Source organism: Callionymus lyra, chromosome 5 (assembly GCF_982586985.1).
Source record: "Callionymus lyra chromosome 5, fCalLyr1.hap1.1, whole genome shotgun sequence".
Taxonomy (NCBI): domain Eukaryota; kingdom Metazoa; phylum Chordata; class Actinopteri; order Syngnathiformes; family Callionymidae; genus Callionymus; species Callionymus lyra.
This window is the reverse complement of record NC_141822.1, coordinates 14881049-14902168: the sequence shown is the minus strand read 5'-3', so window position 1 is coordinate 14902168 and position 21120 is coordinate 14881049. Positions and strand designations below refer to the sequence as shown.

Below are 21120 nucleotides of genomic sequence, written 5' to 3'. Positions count from 1 at the left end.
GCACAGATAATTTCAATTGAATTCAATTGAAACTTTTACACTCCGTATTCTCTGGAGCTCACATACGGCATCGGTGTGGATGAGATCGGTACGTAGCCGTTGCTCCTGAGTGACGAGGCTCCGTCTTTGTGGTCGTTCTGCGTCTCACTCCCGCCCACTGGACAGTATATCACCTGTGGACGGCGTTCGCCGCTGTGGCTCGTGTGTCGGCTCACCGGGCGGCTTTGAGGAGGAGGAACGTCCTCTCTGCGAGTGACAGGAGAGGAATCAAATGATTGACAAGCTACCCTAAAAGATGTTAAATTATTCTGCAAGAGTCAAATATTTCACAGCTTTTCACAAGTTTTTTGGGGGATTTTGTCTGTGTTTCATATTTTAGCAGAGGTGCAAGGGAAGACTCATTAGAGGGAAGCAGCAAAAGTTGTCAGAAAAAAACCTTCTTCCTGACAGTAGAAGACGATTAAGCCAAAACATATTCCTGTCGGAGATTCTGATGCAAAGAAATTTAACGTCAAGAAATGGACGTAATTCAGAACCATGTGAACCTCTTGACCTGTAGTTTGCTAATCAGTGTCAAACTGTTCAAACATATAAGCCAAGATATTAGGAATGTGAATTAGCATGAATCCGGTGATACGATGTGTATCACAATACATGGACAACAATAGGATATATTGCGATACTGCAGTAACAAGGATATATTTGTAGTATTGTTTGAGTACTTGACTCTGGTGTTGCAGAATCTACAGACCACATGACTCTTGACGAAGTTGTAACTGCTTTCATGTGTTAAGAAACCAAAATATGTCCAAACATCAGCTTTAAAAGCTGATTTAGTCGACTGTATCCTCTCGTCCCCAGTCATCGACAGGATATCCAGAGATTTTATTATGCGGAGGACGTAATGGCTGCTAGATGAAACACAAAAATAAATAAACACTAATGTAAATTGTAAAAAAAAATTAAATCCAATTATTTAATTTTAGTGAGTGGGTGTTATGTTTAGATTATGAAGTATTTATCAGTTTGTACTTCAACATACGTATCTAAAATATCTCTTGGTAATAAAAACAAGTTTTTTCAAAATGCTTCAGATGCATTTACTCTTTCATATAATGCTGATGGAGGGTCGGATCAGAACCATCACAGCGATCTAATCTAATGTTTGTGTTTCTGTAAAATCATAAGTGAGTTTTTTTTTCAAGTCACAAACTGTTTTTCTCATTAAGACCCTGCTGTTTCTTCGCTCATCTCATCAGGCCTACTTCACATCATCATACACTCCATACTTTCATTCATTGACGTGAGCCAGGAGGTATGTGGTCAGTGTTTTTTTTTTCTGTTGGAAATGTTTAAAAGCCTCCTGCGGCGCATCTGAACTAGAAGTTCCGAGGCTTTGAATCTCCTCGTCTCTTCTCTGGGCTGGCAATGAAAAACAATATTGGCATTTTCAGCTCTGAAGGAGGCCGAGTTCTTGCTGATGGAGGGAATTTTTGAGTGCTTTCAAAATGTTTTCAGCAAAATAAAAGCCAGAAAGAACCAGTGTGGCCTGTTTTTTTTTTTTTTAAGGAGTTTGTTGCTAAGATACAGGATGCATGAATCCAATATTTAGTTTCCCTTTTGTTGGCCGACCTTCTGCTGCTCTCTCCTCGTAATGCAGGGTCATGTTAATGTTGGAGATAAAAGCCAGGTTGGAGGAGCTTCTCAACACTTTTGTTCATATTTCCAGAGGGAAGGATCAGAAAGATGTTATGATGGACAGCTGCATGCATTAGCGTGTTTCTTCCGCTCAGAAATGTCAAAATGTCTCTCTTTAATTGCCGGGGTTTGATGTCCTCAGAGGGAGTGAGAGCACCAGGAGATGAATCCAACACTCTCAGTCGCTGACGTCTGGTTTGAAAACTTGAGCCTGACAGGTTAGAGAACAACTTGAGTTCACGACCACGTCGCCCGAGACCAAGACGGGAACAGAAATATTATATAACTGTTATTTTTGGCAGATCTTTTGGCTTTGTCTTCTGAGTCCTCGTGAGTTTCATTCTCATCCATTAACTTTAAAGTAGTGATAAGTTGATGAGGCCTCATGAAACCGCTGATGTGGTATCGTATCATTTTATTTTACCACTAGATGGCACTCTCAGTTTAAAACAGAGATCATAGACTGTTCAGACTAAGGCAAGACAGAGACCAAAGACAGTCAAGACTAAGACAAGACCTAAACCATGGACTGTAAAGACTAAGACAAGACCGGGACCAGATACTGTCAAGGCTAAGACAAGACGGAGACCAAAGACAGTCAAGACTGAGACATGAAGGATACCATAGACTGTTAAGACTAAGACAAAACTGAGACTGTAGAGACTAAAACTGAAACAATGGAGACTATAAGACTGTGATGGTTGAGACTAAGACAAGACCAAGACAAGACGGAGTGTTGGCAGTCTATGGTGTCCGTCTTGTCTTAGTCTTGAGTATACGGTCTCGGTCTTGTCTTAGTCTTGACAGTATTTGGTCTCGTTCTTAGCTTAGTCTTGACAGAATATGGTCTTGTCTTGTCTTGTTCTTGAAAAGATGAGACCATAGACTGTCGAGACTATGACTGAGACTGGTCTCCAGAACTACCAGACTTCAGATATTTTGGTGGGTCAAAGTTCAGGCATCACAAATATGACTCATTCTGCTTTTCCTTCCTTCAACTAGCCTTGAAAAATGTGGCAAAAAAACCCATTAAAAATCAAAACGTTGTAGAAATGGCCAGAAAAGTACTAGTAAAGTCTATTGAGGCCAAACAAGATCCATTATCTTTGAAGTAGTGATGAGGCCTCATGAAACAGCTGATGTAGTATCATGATACAGTGTCTTAATTTTATTTGACCACTAGATGGCACTCTCAGTTTGAAACGGGTTCCAGGTTGAGACTAAGACAAGACATAAACCATAGACTGTGGCGACAAAGTCAAAACTAAGACAAGACGGAGACCTTAGACACTGTCTCTGTCTTGTCCTAGTTGACAGTCAAGTATCTTGGTCTTGTCTTAGTCTCGACAGTCGCAGTCTTAGACTCAAGAATTTCAAATTTAGTCTCTACAGTCTCAGTTTTGTCTAAGTCTTGACTGTCTTTGGTCTCTGTCTTGTCTTAGTCCTGACATTATCTGGTCTTGTTCTTGTCCAAGTATTGACATTATATGGTCCCGGGTATTATCTTAGTCTTGACAAGATGAGACCATAGACTGCCGTGGTTTAGACTGAGACGGTTAAGACAAGACAAGACAGAGACAACATACTGACAAGACGAGGACCACAGAAAAGAAGTACTTGGCTTGGATCAGATATTTTGTTGGGTCAACGTTCAAGCATCACAAATGATAACATCACTTTGCTTTTCTTTCCTTCAACTAGCCTTGAAAACGTTTCTTCAACACTTTATAGAAATGGCCAGAAAAGTCTGCGTGGTATGAACAGTGTTGCATAGAGTTTCATCCACACAGGTTTTAACCTTTTTTTTTTCCTCTTGTCATTCACCTTTCTGAGCTCAATTGAAAAAAACCTTTTCTGTCAATCTCTCGACCACTTAAAAGTTTCCAAAAAGCTTACCCGTTAACTAAACCATGACCGTGTCCACTTTTCAATATTCACTTTTTCCCAAAACCTTTCGTTTGCTTGATTTTCTATCCTGCCGTGAGTGAAAGGCAGGAAACACTCGTGTTGTCATCATGGCTGACGAGCACCAGCACAGCTTGACCCGACACACTCCACAGAAACATCCCTTTTATTTGACCGGCTGCAACAGTTTCACCATTTTTTTGGAAGTCATTAACACAATTTATCAAATTTTCTAATACATGAATGAAGCTCTTGTACTTTACAATTAAAATACTAATCTAAAGAAGGTAAGAAAAATAAATGAATAATCAAATATTAGCATAAAAAAAGGGAGTTTCTTGTTTTAAAGTGTCTTTGTTGTCTCTTTCTATCTTGCTAGCAAGTTTGCCTATGTGTGTCTCAACAAGTCGCAAACTACATCGAGCGGTTCTTTTGTCATCCGACTTTTATTTTCCGTTTAAATATTAAGAGAAGTGAAGCGGCGTAGAAGACGAGTGTGGAGTCTCTGCCGTCCTCCCACGCCTGACGCCGCTCACATATCAACGTCTGCTGCTCACATAAATAGAAAAGGAACGTGGGCAGATGGCAACTGCTTCTGATTCACACCTCCCAATTTTACCCAGATTTGCTTTGAGAACTTTTTTTCCTTTTTTTTTTTTACTAAAAGTGGGGAAGCACTGTTTTGGTTTCAACTGCCCGTCCACAACAAACGTGGATTCGTTGATTTCGTTTATCGAGATTTTGATCTTGAGTCTGTTCATCACAGAAAAAAACTTCTTCTCAAATAACAAATTAGCTTCTGATCAATTGTTATTGACAAGTAAATTGTCTTCTAATAGAAAATGTAATAATATTTATTCTGGAATGTCCACGTTTCATACAAACATTGACAGACCTGATAACTTACCTTAATTTATCTTACCCACAATTTATAGTTTCTTTGTCAAGCCAGTGTAAACGAAAACAAAAACCCTTCATTTCATACTACGAAATCAAGTTAAATCAATTGATTTGTTTTTCAAAAAACACTTAAATAATTCATGGGATTATGAATTATTTTATAAGGATATTCTTCAGAATATTTTATTTAAGGAATAACATTTAAAAAATATGTTAAAGTATTCAGAAAAATATAGTAATATATATATATATTTTAAATTGTGTCTCCAAAGGAAAATGGAAAAATCCATGGCACAAATGGCACATTCAAATAAAGATGTGAATTTGATTTCACCTAAAAATCAATACATAAATAAAAAACTTGGTTAAAGCATTTATTTTCACTACTTAAAGTTAATTTTTTGCACTTGTTTTGAATATTATTTCAACCTTGAATGAATGACTAGTGTAGAATCTAGGACACATTTATCTAGTTAATGTCAGGGTAGAGATTTTAAATTGAATTTGAATATAATGAGAAGTAGCATATTTGGAACAGAAAAAGTTAAATGATTAAAAGAAAATGTTGAAACGTAGCCTCTCCCACTGTCTACTGACACAGTCTTTGACGTTTGTCGCACACTGACATTAGTGTGGTTTGATAGCAGGAATTTAGCGGAGATTATAGCGGAAATAACAGACTTTTCAACACGGACAAATACATGAAACGGCTGTTGAAATTATCTACAGACAAAAGTGAATTATTTGTCCCAGACTTCTAATTTGAAAGTTATGCGACCCTGCTCACGTGAATCGGCAGATCCCTGCTGCCAGAGAGATTCTCTTTATTGCAGATTCCCGCTAAATTGTTTAGTTAAAAATCAAAACGATTCGCATTGAAATTTCTGTTACGCATCAAAGACCAACTCCTCGGCTACCTCGAAAATTCTTTGCGGCAAATTTAAACTGTGATTTTTGTGGAATGGATGCATTAGAACAGCCCGCGGCCAAAAATCTACGAGGCATTTTGTCAAAGTCGACTGTTTTCCGAGCAATATATAATTGAAAACGACTGCAGAAAAGCTGTGCTTTTAGAATGTCTTAACACGTTTTTCCTAACTTACGCTGACAGTCCAGTTTGAGCTATAACCAGAGAGGCGGGGCTTAGAATAAGCAAAAATCAGCTTTTAACGATTTTTTTTTTTAACCAAAAATTGAGGACGATTAAAGAAATAAACCACCCTGGTGGAAATGTTTCACAAAACTATTTGGTTAAAAGTTGTATTTGTACCATTTTCAGGCACTTTAAGAAATGTTAATAATACTTGATTTTCTGGAACTCCTGTGTTGTTCTCAGTATTATCTTGATCTTTAAAGTATGTAATTTTTTGAGTATTGTTTTGATTGTTTAAGCGCTTTGTGACCCTGGTCTCTAAAAGCGCTATATAAATAAATATTACTTACTTACATACTTTTTCTTTTATTTTTAAAGAACCTTTACAAGGCCAGGGCCACAAGAAATTTGATGAAGGACCTCAAATGGCCCCTTGCTAATGCTAATTCACTGTGTATTATCCGACCATATTTCTTTTCTTTTCACTGACTTTTAACCTGTGACTTTTTCATTTTCCTCTTCACAGTCTTTGCTGATGTTCTCAGTTTCTCCTTCTGTTCTCCTCGCCCGTGACCAAGGTTTCAAGGCCAGCGAGATTTGTACCTGATCTCGTTGGAGAAGTCCTTCTCTCGGCGACGGGCGACTCTCAGCTTCCAGTACAGCAGAGCCACGAAGACCAGAAGGATGAAGGAGAGAAGAATGGAACCCACGACCGTTCCCACGACGACCGCGGCTGCCGTCGGAGCTGATGTTGAAGTAAACAAGTCTCGGTGAGAGTGAACGACGCCGTCGTATCTCCGGCTCGCAGCTCGAGTGTCTGGTGTGTGACAAGGGACTGCGTTTGTGTTGAGCTTACGTCTTTCCACTCTCAGGTTGATGCCACAGCCTTCGGCGCCGACGGCATTGTTCGCCTCACAAAGGTAACGTCCTGCAAAGCTCAGAGAGAGGTTTCTGATTTTCAGCTCCCCACCGTCAGGACCTGAGAGGAAAGAAAAACACACGGAGACGTGAAATATGTGTTTCTCACAGCAGCATGAACACGACAAAGAACTAGTTGAATGATGATTGTCGACGCGTTGAAAGAAGACAATGGTCTCAGTGACAATGGTTTTTCCAGTTGTGTTGTGGCCCTTTCAGTCACGATGTGGCTTTTGAAGTCGTGTTGTTGCCCTTTCAGTTGTGTGGTTGCCTTTTTATTTGTGTTGTGGCCCTTTCAGTCATGGTGTGGCTTTTGAAGTCGTGTTGTTGCCCTTTCAGTTGTGTTGTTGCCTTTTTATTTGTGTTGTGGCCCTTTCAGTTATGGTGTTGCCTTTTCAGTTGTGTTGTGGTTTTTCCAATTGTGTTGTTGCCTTTTCAGTTGTGTTGTGCCTTTTTCAGTTGTGTTGTTGCCTTTTCAGTTGTGTTGTGGCTTTTTATTTGTGTTGTGGCCCTTTCAGTCATGGTGTTGCCTTTTCAGTTGTGTTGTGGTTTTTCCAATTGTGTTGTTGCCTTTTCAGTTGTGTTGTGCCTTTTTCAGTTGTGTTGTTGCCTTTTCAGTTGTGTTGTGGCTTTTTCAGTTGTGTTGTAGCCTTTTCAGTTGTGTTGTGGTTTTTCAGTTGTGTTGTGGCTTTTGCACTTGTGTTGTGGTTTTTCAGTTGTGTTGGGGTTTTTCAGTTGTGTGGTGTTTTTTCAGTTGTGTTGTTGCCTTCTCAAATGTGTTGTGGTTTTTCAGTCGTGTTGTGGCCTTTGCAGTTGTGTTGTGGCCTTTGCAGTTGTGTAGTGACTTTTGCAGTAGTGTTGGGACTTTTGCAACTGCTAGGTTGCTTTTGCATTTGTGGTGTTACTTAAATTAGTTGTGTTGTGTTTTTTCCAGTTCTGTTGTGGCCCTTGCAGTTGTGGCCTTTGCAGTTGTGTTGTAGCTTTTGCAGTTGTGTTGTGACTTTTGCAGTCGTGTGTTTGCTTTTCCAGTTGTGTTGTTGCCTTCTCAGTCGTTTTGTGGTTTTTAAGTTGTGCTGTGGCCTTTGCAGTTGTGTTGTAGTCTTTGCAGTTGTGTTGTGACTTTTGCAGTTGTGCTGTGACTTTTGCAGTTGTGTTGTGGCTTTCGCAGTTGTGTTGTGGCCTTTGCGGTTGTGTTGTGGTCTTTGCAGTTGTGTCAAGTGTCTCAAGCAATCTCACCAGATGAGTAGCAGGATTGAAAGAAGTAATTGCCCGTTAAAATATTTGAGTAATTATCCTTTAAATTTGTGCCAATTCATGTTTTTATATAACGTCAATATAGCAATTTGTATATACATATGTTTTTTTTAACAATACTGTATCAATATGCGACAGCAATGTATACATTTTTTTCTTTAGCGTTCAAATTTGTTTCATTTTTTTGTTTTGATAGCAGGAATTTTGGCGGAGATTATAGCGGAAATAACAGACTTTTCCACACGGACAACTACATGGAACAGCTGTTGAAATATGAAGACATTATCCAGATAAAAAAGTGATGATGATTAGTCTCAGACTTCAAATTTTAAAAGTTACGCGACCCTGCTCACGTGAATCGGCAGATTCTCAAGCCATCTCAAAATCTTTCTTGCATCTAAAGTCTCTTTAAAACAGCGCATATTGCTGTATTTACATGTGACAGCAATTCATCCATTTTTTTCTTAAGTGTTCAAATCACTCTTTTTTTTTTTTTTAATTTAAAATTGTACATGCTAATATTAATGTTTTTTTTCCATTTCCATGTTTTTGTTGCAATAAAACTTTCGGACAGTAGATGGCAGCAGTCATTACATCCTTTAAGGCCGGGAATGGCTGGGGTCGAGAGGATACATTTACTTCAGCAACATTTAAAGCTCATGAATGGACATATATTTTGTTTCAAATCAAATGAAAGAAGTTACGAATTTGTCAAGAGTAATTTGGTTTATAAATTCTCTTCCTAATGTATCGCAAAATATCATAAAATATCGTATTGTTGTCCCTGTATCGCGAAACGTATCCGATCGCCAGATTCTTGCTAATACACAGCCATACTGACCATTTATGTTTGCGTGTGTCTGTTATGATTTAGTTTAAAAGTTTTCAACGTTTTCCTCTAATGTAAAAAAGCGAGATGAAATGGACAATCTCTTGAACAGAAGTGTGTCCCTGAATCATCCCTGAAGTCTTTGTGAGTTATTCTGACAGTCATAGCTTTTCTCATCCAAGCACTTTAGAGCTAATGAGTATATATATCTTCACTCTAATCATGTTTACTGACACACACACACGGACACACACACACACACACAAGCAAGCATGTACACACACAAAAGCATGCATGCACAAATGTGCACACACACGTATGTACACACAAACATAGGCGCAAAGACATGCACACACAAGCACACACTTATGCACATGCACGCACACACACTGGCTCACACACACACACACACACACACACACACACACACACACACACACACACACACACACACACACACACACACACACACACACACACACACACACACACACGCATGCAAGAACACACAAGCACACACCTATGCACATGTACTAGGTCAGACACAAATGCACAAACACAGATGCACAAACACAAACACACATACATGCACTAGCTCACACACAAATGCACAAACACACATGCGCAAACACACACACACATGTACAATCTCACACACAAATGCACACACACGCATGCACAAACACACACAAATGCACAAACACACATGCACAGGCTTACAAAAAAATGCACACACACACACAAATGCACAAACACACATGCACAAAGACACACACATGCACAAACACACACACATGCACAAACACACATGCACAAGCTTACACACAAATGCAAAAACACACATGCACAAACATACACAAATCCACAAACACACGTGCACAAACACACACACATGCACAAGCTCACACACAAATGCACACATGCACAAACACACACAAATGCACAAACACACACATGCACAAGCTTACACACAAATGCACAAACACAAACACACATGCACAAGCTTACACACAAATGCACAAACACAAACACACATGCACAAGCTTATACACAAATGCACAAACACAAACACACATGCACAAACACACACAAATGCAGAAACACACGTGCACAAACACACACACACGCACACACACACGTGCAGTAGCCACCAGGCTTCAGCAGAGGTCACACTTACTCTGCGAGGCTGCAGGAGGGACGGCAGCGGGAGGGACCCTCCTCCAGGAGTACGTGAGCGGAGTGGCGCCCCCTGCTGACTCACAGCGGAGCGCGACAGGTTCTCCCTCCATCTCGCTTCCTTCCAACCAGCACTTTGGCACCGAAGGTTTCTCTGAGAAGAAAAATGAACAGACAACGTTCGTCCTTCAAACCTTCAAATATCATCCCACAGTTCTTCATCCTGAGGGTTTCTTCTGGTGACCTCGAGGTCGTGAGCGGTGACCTCGAGGTCGTCAGGGTGTGTTCAACGATCGTACTCATCACAAGCAGCGAGATCTTGCGCGAGTCCACGCCGGGCGACTTCTTCACTTTGCACTGGTAGGTTCCGGTGCGGGCGAGCGAGAGTCGCCCGACGGAGAGCGAGGCGTCCCCCAGCGAAGGGTCCCGGGACACGAAGCTGAAGTCCTCGCCCACGCCGTGGTCGTAGGTGGAGCCGCTGGTGTGAGAGAGAAGCTGCAGGAACACAAACAAACTCGTGGGTTTTGAAAGAATCAAGGCTGAACACTTTAGATTTGATGGAGTTCATTGAAAATAACTCTCAAAAAAAATCAACGGTAAAGAAAAGAAGCTTCAAAACAAGCTTTCAGGTCGTTGTGTTTTGTGCTTTATCTCCAGAAGCCGAGACAAGATCGTTGTTGCATCGTGGGTTGAGAAGGATCAGGATAAACACAAACGACCTTCGACCTTTGATCGTCTGAACTTCCTTTGTTTCAGATCTTCTGCTAGTTTTCTCTTCAATTCACTCGTCCATCAGAAGAACTCTGGGAAGTTTCATTGTGGCTTTAGTTTCTTATAGTGTAGCTTTTGCAGTTTTGTTGTTGCCCTTTCAGTTATGTTATGGTTTTTCTAGTTGTGTTGTGGTTCTTCAATTGTGTTGTGGTTTTTCCAGTTGTGTTGCGGCCCTTTCAGTCATGGTGTGGCTTTTGCGGTCGTGTTGTTGCCCTTTCAGTTGTGTTATTGCCTTTTCAGTTGTGTTGTGGTTTTTCCAGTTGTGTTGTTGCCTTTTTCAGTTTTGTTGTGCCTTTTTCAGTTGTGTTGTTGCCTTTTCAGTTGTGTTGGGACTTTTTCAGTTGTGTTGTGGCCTTTTCAGTTGTGTTGTGGTTTTTCAGTTGTGTTGTGGCTTTTGCACTTGTGTTGTGGTTTTTCAGTTGTGTTGGGGTTTTTCAGTTGTGTGGTTTTTTTTCAGTTGTGTTGTTGCCTTTTCAGTTGTGTTGTGGTTTTTCAGTCGTGTTGTGGCCTTTGCAGTTGTGTTGTGACTTTTGCAGTAGTGTTGTGACTTTTGCAACTGCTAGGTTGCTTTTGCATTTGTGGTGTTACTTAAATTAGTTGTGTTTTTTCCAGTGCTGTTGTGGCCCTTGCAGTTGTGGCCTTTGCAGTTGTGTTGTAGCTTTTGCAGTTGTGTTGTGACTTTTGCGGTCGTGTGTTTGCTTTTCCAGTTGTGTTGTTGCCTTCTCAGTCGTTTTGTGGTTTTTAAGTTGTGCTGTGGCCTTTGCAGTTGTGTTGTGGCTTTCGCAGTTGTGTTGTGACTTTTGCAGTCGTGTGTTTGCTTTTCCAGTTGTGTTGTTGCCTTTGCGCTTGTGTTGTGGTCTTTGCAGTTGTGTCAAGTGTCTCAAACAATCTCACCATCTTCTGTGTTGTGTCAGGGCTGACCATTGACCACTCGATGTCCAGAGCACCACCTCAGTTGTTTTGTGGTTTTTAAGTTATGTTGTAGTCTTTGCAGTTGTGTTGTGACTTTCGCAGTTGTGCTGTGACTTTTGCAGTTGTGTTGTGGCTTTCGCAGTTGTGTTGTGGCCTTTGCGGTTGTGTTGTGGTCTTTGCAGTTGTGTCAAGTGTCTCAAACAATCTCACCATCTTGTCCTTCTGTGTCGTGTCAGGGCTGACCATTGACCACTCGATGTCCAGAGCACCCGAGTCAAAGGCGCTGGTTTCGTAAGAGCAGCCCAGAACTGCAGTATCGCCGGCTGCCACGCGGAGCGTCTGAGGCCCCTTGGAGGTGATGGACAACCCTCGGCTGCATCTCCAGTCTGCAGAAGAACACATCGTGTTTGGACACATTGAAGGTATAATTAGAGAAATAAACAACAGCTTTTGTAACATTAGATGTTTTGTCGTTTCAAAAACAGACTCGAGGTGGTTTTAAAAAATGTTTTTCAGACACAACTGGTGGTTAAAGTTTGTTTAAATGCTTTTTTTTCTGGTACTGCTGATTCGGTGAAGGGTTACTCGAACATAACACTCGCGTCCAAGCATTTTTCCTCTTCGTCTTTTCATCACTGTAACTGGAGAAATGAAGATCTATGAAGGCTTTGTTAAAAAACGACCTCCAAAACTCTGCCAGGACTGCACAAATGAAATGACAGTCGGTTTGGATTTGAAGTTAAGGCACAGGTTGAACCTTCAAACATAAATAAATGAAATGATGGAAAATATTTTCAACTGAAATCTGAAAGATCTGACATTTTGAACTTGATTGAAACACAAATCAATCTCCAGAAATGCTGAAGAATGGTGGATAACAGAAAACGAATAAATTCGAAAAAAAATTAAAAAAGGTAAAAATAATTGCGGATAACCGAAATCTACAAATTCTGTAAATGTTCATGTCAAAAGTGTGGAAAAAAAGAAAATGTTTTAAATAAAAAGAAGAAAAAAAAGAAAATTGTGGATAACTGAAATACAAAAAATGTTGAAAAGTTTATGTAAAGATTTCTTTGGAAAATTTTTCGATTTCAACAAAAATGTCATCATGTAAACAAAAAATGAATGTCCATTATATGTTGAAAATTGTGGATAAAGTAAATGTTCATGTAAAATAATGTGAAAAAAAACAACATGTTTTTTAATTAACAAGGAAAAAACTAAAACTTATTTTTATGCGCTGTTCACAGACAACAGCACAAATGTCCATAATATGTTGAAATTTGTGGATAACTGAATCTACTCTAAACTCTACTGATCTACTTGTAAAAAAGTTCTAAATGTTGTTAAGTTCTATAAAATCTAAACGTGAAAAAGCTCATGTAAAACTTATTTTAAAAGGTCTTGAATTTAAAAAATGCCTCGAGGGCAATGTTCACGGACAACAGGGCCATTTATACACAAATAATTATCCAGAAATGTTTAAAGATTGTGGACAATCAACTACCTTGGAAAATAATCATGTATAAAATGTGAAAAGAAATGTTTCTTTTAATTTAAAAAAAAATAAAATTGTGGATAACTGAAATGTAAAAAATGTTTAAAAGTTTAGGTGAAACATTTTTTTATTTGTATTATTGAATTTAACAAAAATGACAACATGACCGTCCAAAGACAAACATTTTCATGTAAATAAAAGTTTTTATTAAGAATTTTTTACATACAACCAGCACCATCTAAACACACATAAATGTCCATAAGTGATAAAAATTGTGGATAGCTGAAATCTAACTAAATCTATTAAAGATCATGTAAAAATGAAAACATAAAAAGCTTTTAATTCTAAAGAAAAGTTGTTTTTTAATACAGCTAAAGCATTGTTCACAGAAACGAGGACCATCTTAACACAAATAAATAACCAGAATCAATGAAAATGTGGATTTTCTGAAATCTAAAACAATAAAAATAATTAAAGGATAGGAAATGATTCTAGTTTAGTAAATTGATATTCAGCACAGATCCGGCATTCCATGCGGCTCATGGTTTATCTTCTCGACCAGAGGAAAGTAAAACCATTTTTAATGTATAATATAAATGTAACGAACACAAAGAGTTTGAAAGGTTGAAAATTGTGATATATTTTTGATCTTGAATAATGTAACTCACACTTAAAAACTTTGTAAATATATGATAAATAAAGAAGATCGCTTGAAATGTCACTTTACTGACCGTGAAGATGAATCTTTTAGAGATTTTAAATCTATTACAAAACACTTTTAGTGTTAGTAGAATGTAATAGCCTCCTCTCGCGTCACTTGGATACGTATATGAATATCTAATTGGTGGTGCGGTCAGCGCCATGGCAACAAGGCCGGAACGTCGTTCCATAGGGCTCTCTGAAGAGTTCCAACACCAGCAGGGTATCGTAGAGGATTATATAGATTCATTCTTTGTTTTTTTTTCCCTTTACTTAGGTCTCCTAATACAAGAGGGTTCTATTACTGGGTTATTTTTGATTCCATTTGTCACACTCTCACCTGCGCAGAGGACGATGAACAGTGAGAGCGAAGACGTCCATCGGCGGACGTGGCGCGACCTTGTTTCCATCCTCGTCACCGCACTCCAACACGGTCAAACTAAAATAAACTACATGTCAACAAAGACACAAGAGAGAAACATTACCCGAGTCCTGACTCACTTTGCAAAGAGTCCGCTCAGAGGCTGCGGCTCCCATTAGAGCTCCGCCCGTTCCCACCTCTTCATCACCATGACGCCGATTCCAATTGGGATGTTTTGCTCCACCTGTTTTTCCCGTTTCTCAGAGAGTGCAATTACCTTTTGTTGTTCAGCCTCCCCCCGAGATCATTACACACGGATGGTGATCGTGGCAGCCGCTGATGACTTGAACTTTAAATACCAAGAACCTTAGTTTAAAAAAAACATGTGTTAGGAAATTAAGAAATTGAGAAACACATCCACAGTTAACGAAGGGTCAACGTCCTCATTGATGCTTCCAGGTATTACAGACGGTTAGAAAGACAAAGAAACACCAGGAAGTCTCAAGTGAACAGAAACTACTTTCTTCAAACTCTGTAGCTGCCAGTTTAGTGAAATATATCAGGTATCAGTACAAAAACATAAAAAACAAACTGTTAAATAGTTTCTCTCAGTACTTTATATGAATAGTGTAAACGTATCTCAGTACTTTTTATTAATTGTGTTAAAGTATCTCAGTACTTTATATAAGTAGTGTAAAAGTATCTCTGTACTTTATATCAATTGTGTTAAAGTATCTCAGTACTTTATATGAATAGTGTAAAAGTATCTCAGTACTTTATATGGATAGTGTAAAAGTCTCTCAGTACTTTATATGAATTGTTTTAAAGTATCTCGGTACTTTATATGAATAGTGTAAAAGTATCTCAGTACTTTTTATGGATATTGTAAAAGTCTCTCAGTACTTTATATGAATTGTGTTAAAGTATCTCAGTACTTTATATGAATAGTGTAAAAGTATCTTAGTACTTCATATGAGTAGTGTAAAAGTATCTCAGTTCTTTATATGAATAGTGTAAAAGTATCTCAGTTCTTTATATGAGTAGTGTAAAAGTATCTCAGTACTTTATATGGATATTGTAAAAGTATCTCAGTACTTTATATGAATAGTGTAAAAGTACCTCAGTACTTTATACGAGTAGTGTAAAAGTATCTCAGTACTTTATATGGATAGTGTAAAAGTACCTCAGTACTTTATATGAAAGGTAAGTAAGTAAGTCATTTATTTTTGTAGAGTGCTTTTCCAGACCAGGGTCACAAAGAGCTTAAACAATCAAAACAAAACTCAATAAAATATATACTTAAAAGTATTTTATGAATAGTGTAAAAGTATCTCAGTACTTTATATGAATAGTCTAAAAGTCTCTCAGTACTGACTCGGGAAAAACCTTGTGCCGTTTTTCTCCGCAATAAGAAGTTCCCATATAGAGTTTGTGTTCTACTAATTGTTACTAGATTGAGAAAGCGTAACAAAAAAACAAAAACAATCTTGATTATTATACGTATATATTTTATATAATATAGATATATAGATATCTATATATCTATATTTATTTTCTTTGTGTGACACGTGGACCATGAAAGACAAATCCATAAACTCCATTAGAAAATGACTCCTGGGTCGAAAAATAAAAGAGATAACGTTTTAAAAAAGAGAAGGTCTCACACGACCTTGACCTCCGTTGCATTTAGTGAAGATGGATCTGAGCATTCAGCCGTCGTGCAGCCGAGTCTCCGGGGTGCGTATCAGCCGCGAGAACACTCAGCTGTGCGTCAACAGGAGGGTAATAATGGCGGCACAGAAAAAACAGGCTGTATATATTCCATGTATTCATCCTCTAATTGGAGGGTCCACGACACAGATGGCCTCGACAATGAGAATTCCCGGGAACAAATCTTCTGCTCGTGTCCTCTCGCTCAACTGTCGGTTCATCGTATACAGTAAATCTGGAACCCAAATCCAGTCCAAGCCTCTTCCTGTGAAGCACGCCACACGTGTCGGTCCTCATTTGCATCTGATTACAGTAACAATTAGTGCTGCTGGCACAATCTCTAAATCCGGGGAAAAGTATTCAATCACACCTGCTTTTTCTATTCCCTGGCTCCTAAAAATAGAAAACCTGCGGAAATATCTCCAGATAAACAGATCTTGCCAGTGCCAGCGCGACGGAGGCAGAGGGTCAGGAAAACGAACGGCGCTCTCGGTAATTAATGGTTACGACGAAACTTTCTGATGAAAATAATGCTGTAGAAGTGACTCGTGATTGTTTTGCGGTTCAGGGTCAGTCGGCATCTTTATTCTGCAGGCTCAAAAAAAAACCCAAAACAAACTTGAACACCTTTAGACAGAGTTTTCGTGAGTATGGATTCCACTTCCCATGAGGTTCATGGAGTTTAAATAGTTAATGAGCATTTTTACTATGTACTTATATCTATACAAACTGAAGTACAGAGTGTATAGAAGTAGATCAGCGCCATAATATTATGAATTAAACATCGCAAATGATGTAACTTTATTTCATTCTTTGAATAATTGAATTCAATGATGTGTATATTGAAAGGTTGAATTTATTTTTATTAAATAATTCCATACATTTTTCGCTTTTAAAGGGCACCTAATGTTCTGATTTAAGTGTCTTAAATTGTTTTAAGACCTCTATTATACTCATCAGTATGTTTCTTTTTGCACAAAACTCTCATTTAATAAAGATATTTACATTAGAAGATACGCTTAAGCCCCGCCCACTTAAAATGCTCCGTTTCAGCTGATACGCGTCCGAGCAGCCACGCCCACCTTGCTCTGATTGGTTACAAAAACAGGAGTTGCATTCAAGGACTCACGAAAATTTCTAAAATAGCCCTGAAACTCCCGTTTTGTACATTAAAAACAAATAATAAAAATAAAGTTTGCTGCTTTATCTACACATTACAAAAACACCTAAAGTAACTCTTACCATGTTTACATAAATATTTATTTTGTTTTTCACGATTAACATGTAGGAGCAACGTAATGATGAATGACCTACTGCATTTTTAAGAGGACGACTTCAACATTTAGAACATGTGAATAAGTCTGGAGAGTTGGGTTTTCACATTACATGAAGATTCCTTTTGATATCTTTTCTATTCAATATTTTAATTTAATTTCGAAGGCTTTCATACCCAATATAAAATGTCAGTTTATTAGACAATACTGAAAGAGTACCGAGCTACTTTCAGCCAATCATGTGACGCGAGGTTACATGTCTGTATCTGGTAAGACAGAGTCGACTGAAGGTCGTTCTTTGAAAAGGTTGTTATGAAGACAACTTCAACCTTTTTCACAGAACGAGCTTCATAAAGACTGATGGTTTCACCAGATTCAAGCTCATTCTGACATCTGACATTCTATTTAAAAGAACGACTACGAATCAAAAACAATTAATTCTGAAAACTCCTTTTTTTTGTAGTTATTGGATTTAGTATATCAAACTTTATGTGTAAAGAAAAAAAAGCATTCATTTTGAAAATAACTTAATAGATTTGAATATTCAAAAACTTTCAAAGGCTAAAAGAAATACAACGTATGAAAAAAGCGAGATGTTAATTCAACCATTCAATATCCTGTTGGCACCGATATGGATGGATGGATGGATGGATGGATGGATGGATAGATACGCCCACTACAGAGTTGCTCAGGGATCTATATTATGTACAAAACCGTGAACAATATTTTAAATGATAAATGCAAATGCAACATGACTTATATTGTTTTACATTGAACATGTATGTACGGAAGCACAGTACTGCCAATGGGAGTGACATTTTCTCGTTAGAAATACGTTCCTTATTCATTTAACCCAAACGTTGATCCGTTCTCCCAGAGTTCAGCAGCACGATATAGTAAAAGACCCGGTCAATTTAATTACCTTTTAATCCGGTTTCCTTTATTTCTTCCGAAAATTTTCTCAGCAGTTTGTCAAGGAATGTTGAGGTTGATAAAGGGCTTCTGGGATTCCGGCGAGAAAGTATAATTAAGTCATTAAGTAGACTTCAGAAAAAGAGTCAGAAGTTGAAGAGACACAATTCTTCTTTTGGATTGACTAACCACAAATTTCCACTGGATTCGTCTCCAGTCTGTCCTGACTCCGTTGGGATCGGCGGAGCAATTCGGACTCATTCAAGTCAATTGCTCCTGCATCCGGTATAAATACGCAAGAGGTTTCATAGTTCTATGTTTATTTTCCCGTGTTACGTTCACACCAGCAATCAAGGAGCGATGCTGAAAGGTCTGACAGTCCGTGAACGCATCGCCAGAAGATCGCTACTTGACACATGGTACAGTTTTTTTCCATATCCTTGCATCGCTACTTAGATTTTTATAGTAATTCCTCCTTTGTTCCCCTTTGCATTTTGGTTTTCCTGTTGGACGTTTTTCGACCCTGGAGCTTTGCCGCATCGACTTTTGGAAATATTTTTGTTTTCAGAGACTCATTAGCGAACTCGAAATTTATAAAAAGACCTTTATTTCCGCACTTGGATCCTTGTACACGACAAGAGGTCTATTTTTGCCGGATGACGGAGCCGCCATGCATCAATCGACAGCGATTAAATCGCACCACAAAGGAAGTGAAACATAAAAGGTGTACATTTCAAAATAAAAGACACAATAATCCAACTCCCCATTGCGTAACACCACTTTGTCAACATTACTTTGTTTTTATCATAGGACAAGATCATTTAGATGTCCGTTAAGTTCAGACTCTTATCATTGAAAAAAAATTGTAAGTAAAATAGTATTTGCTGCTCTCCATATTTGGTCATTTGTGTCACAAATACTTTTGAAAAAACATTGGTATGTTTTTGTTTTACAGAAACACTGTGAATTGATGTGTCTGAGAGAGAAAACCACCGTCAAATATGAGGTCATGGTCTGTATTTCAAGTTACTCCTTTTCTCCAGGTTCAAGTGAACCATTCTTTTGACTTATATGTCCCCCCTGTCATCCCCAAAATGGATGTTGTAACTACTTTGGATACCAACATTTCCACTGTCTTCCAGTCAGAATAATAAGCTAATAATAATAATGGGCTTGAAACAACCAACATTAATCAAGAATTAAAGGGTTTTGTCCAAAATGCCAAATAAATGTTGATTTTTGTCATGTGATTGGTTACTTCTTGTGTATGATAGAGCTGCATTAAAGCCCACACACACACACACACACACACACACACACACACACACACACACACACACACACACACACACACACACACACACACACACACACACACACACACACACACACACACACACACACACACAAAGACATAGTTACATAGTTTTGAGATTCATGGAAATAGTTGAAAGAAACTCCGAAAATGAAATGAAATACCCTTTTAAAGTTCCCTGAAACGAGCAGGACACAAGCCTCTTACGACCGATAATAGTGAGATTCAAATGAAAAACCTTTCGCTTCTCAAACTTAATAAAATTCCTTCGTACTTAATGCAGTGATATTTCTTTTTATCTCCCAAGCTTTTGTGCTTCGTTGTATGAATTCCAAAATTTGATTGAAAAGACACAAAACTCAGCCACAATAATTGTGTTTTTGATGGTAATATTCACTTGGACGGTTGATTTCACACGCGGAAGTTTTTTTAATTATATATATATATATATATATATATAACCAGAAACACTATCATCCTAACAGGATTCTAACTGGAATTTTTTTTTTTTTAAAGTTTGAAAATCATAACTAAAATGAGAGTGACAAGTACATTTCAAATGCATTAATAAAAATATCATGAGACAAACTTAGAATGAATAAAACTATTAAGTTTTATATATATAAAAAAGGCTGTTAAAGGCCCTATATATAGGATTTGAAGTACAGTCTCTGGCTCCCCTTGGTGGTGGGAGTTATGTATGCAGGTCTATATGAAGGTGGCAGACTGGGCTTACTGTTTTTCTTTTCAAAAACACATCCAGTTACCTTTAATGTCCCTCTTGTAATGGAGCCTGGACACCAGAATTATAAAAAAAAACAACCAAATAAGTCTATATTTTAAGCGTAAGCTACCACCAGCCTCTGAGATCACGGTTCTCTGCGATCGCTCTGCGATATATCTCCTCGGACCACACGTCCTCCGCCACCGTGCTTTGAAGATTGAACACCTAATTGAGCGCTCACGCCAAAGTGTGGAACAAATCTTGGAGAGTGGATGAGAAAAGTGGAGAGTTGGAGGTGTGATGGATTGAGAGCAGCGGGAGAAGTCCACCTTATCAAACTGATGTGACCAAAAAATTGGTCCACATAAGAAGCTCTCAGCTTCAATTAATTATCGCCTCCGTTCTCGACCAGGAGTCACGGCCGGGAGAAACATGATGGAGAATATGTTCTTCTCCCTCTCATTTACTCCTCTGAATAGATCTTAAGTGGCTCGTATAAGTTGGCAAAATGAAAAACACAATAAATAATAAAAATAAAGCTTTCTCAGACACTCGAATACAGAAGAACGCATGTCTCAGATAAAGGAAAAACACCCTTAGTACGGGAACATAGTTCTTTGTAATATGAACATCAAGGTAGCTGATGATGGGGGGAAGATAAGAAGAAAAGTTTGAGGAAAATTAAATTATTGTCAAACTAACCTCTTTAACAAGGTATAAGCATGGACGGAAAGAAGAATCCATAGAGCTCCAAACATATCCAGCATTGTCCAAACCAGCAACACTTGAGTTGTAACAAACCAAGATTTAATTACAAAACATGAATGAATAAGAGGAGTTTAATGATAATTACAGTGACGATAACAAGTGAGGGTCCGATGAAGCTTCATGAAGCAGTGTCATTATTATCAGAGTCCACTAGATGGCGGCATCTGCACTATTTTCCTTTGTTTTGAACAACTGCTCCAATGAAATATCACATCATTTTTAAACTGATAGCGTCACCTACTGACCTCTAAACAACATGACACTGTTTCATGAAGCTTCACCAGCACATCACTAATGATAACCAAAAGCTGGTAGATACACTGATATGTGCACGATATATTGCTTTACAAACTACTGAACTCACTTTGTACATTCATTGAGCCTGAGAAACAATGTTTTCATA

General features: G+C 38.4%; 1 protein-coding gene across 1 annotated transcript; it reads right to left on the bottom strand.

Annotated features, from left to right (window-relative positions):
* Nucleotides 1-35: 35 nt before the first annotated feature.
* vsig8a (V-set and immunoglobulin domain containing 8a) lies at nt 36-14063 on the bottom strand. The gene is made up of 6 exons (XM_087791974.1): nt 13994-14063; nt 11667-11842; nt 10073-10268; nt 9775-9927; nt 6200-6575; nt 36-246 (listed from the first exon to the last, which is right to left on the bottom strand). Exons 1-6 carry the CDS (start codon nt 14061-14063, stop codon nt 36-38), a joined length of 1182 nt encoding a protein of 393 aa, XP_087648100.1.
* Between the last annotated feature and the right edge of the window lie 7057 nt (nt 14064-21120).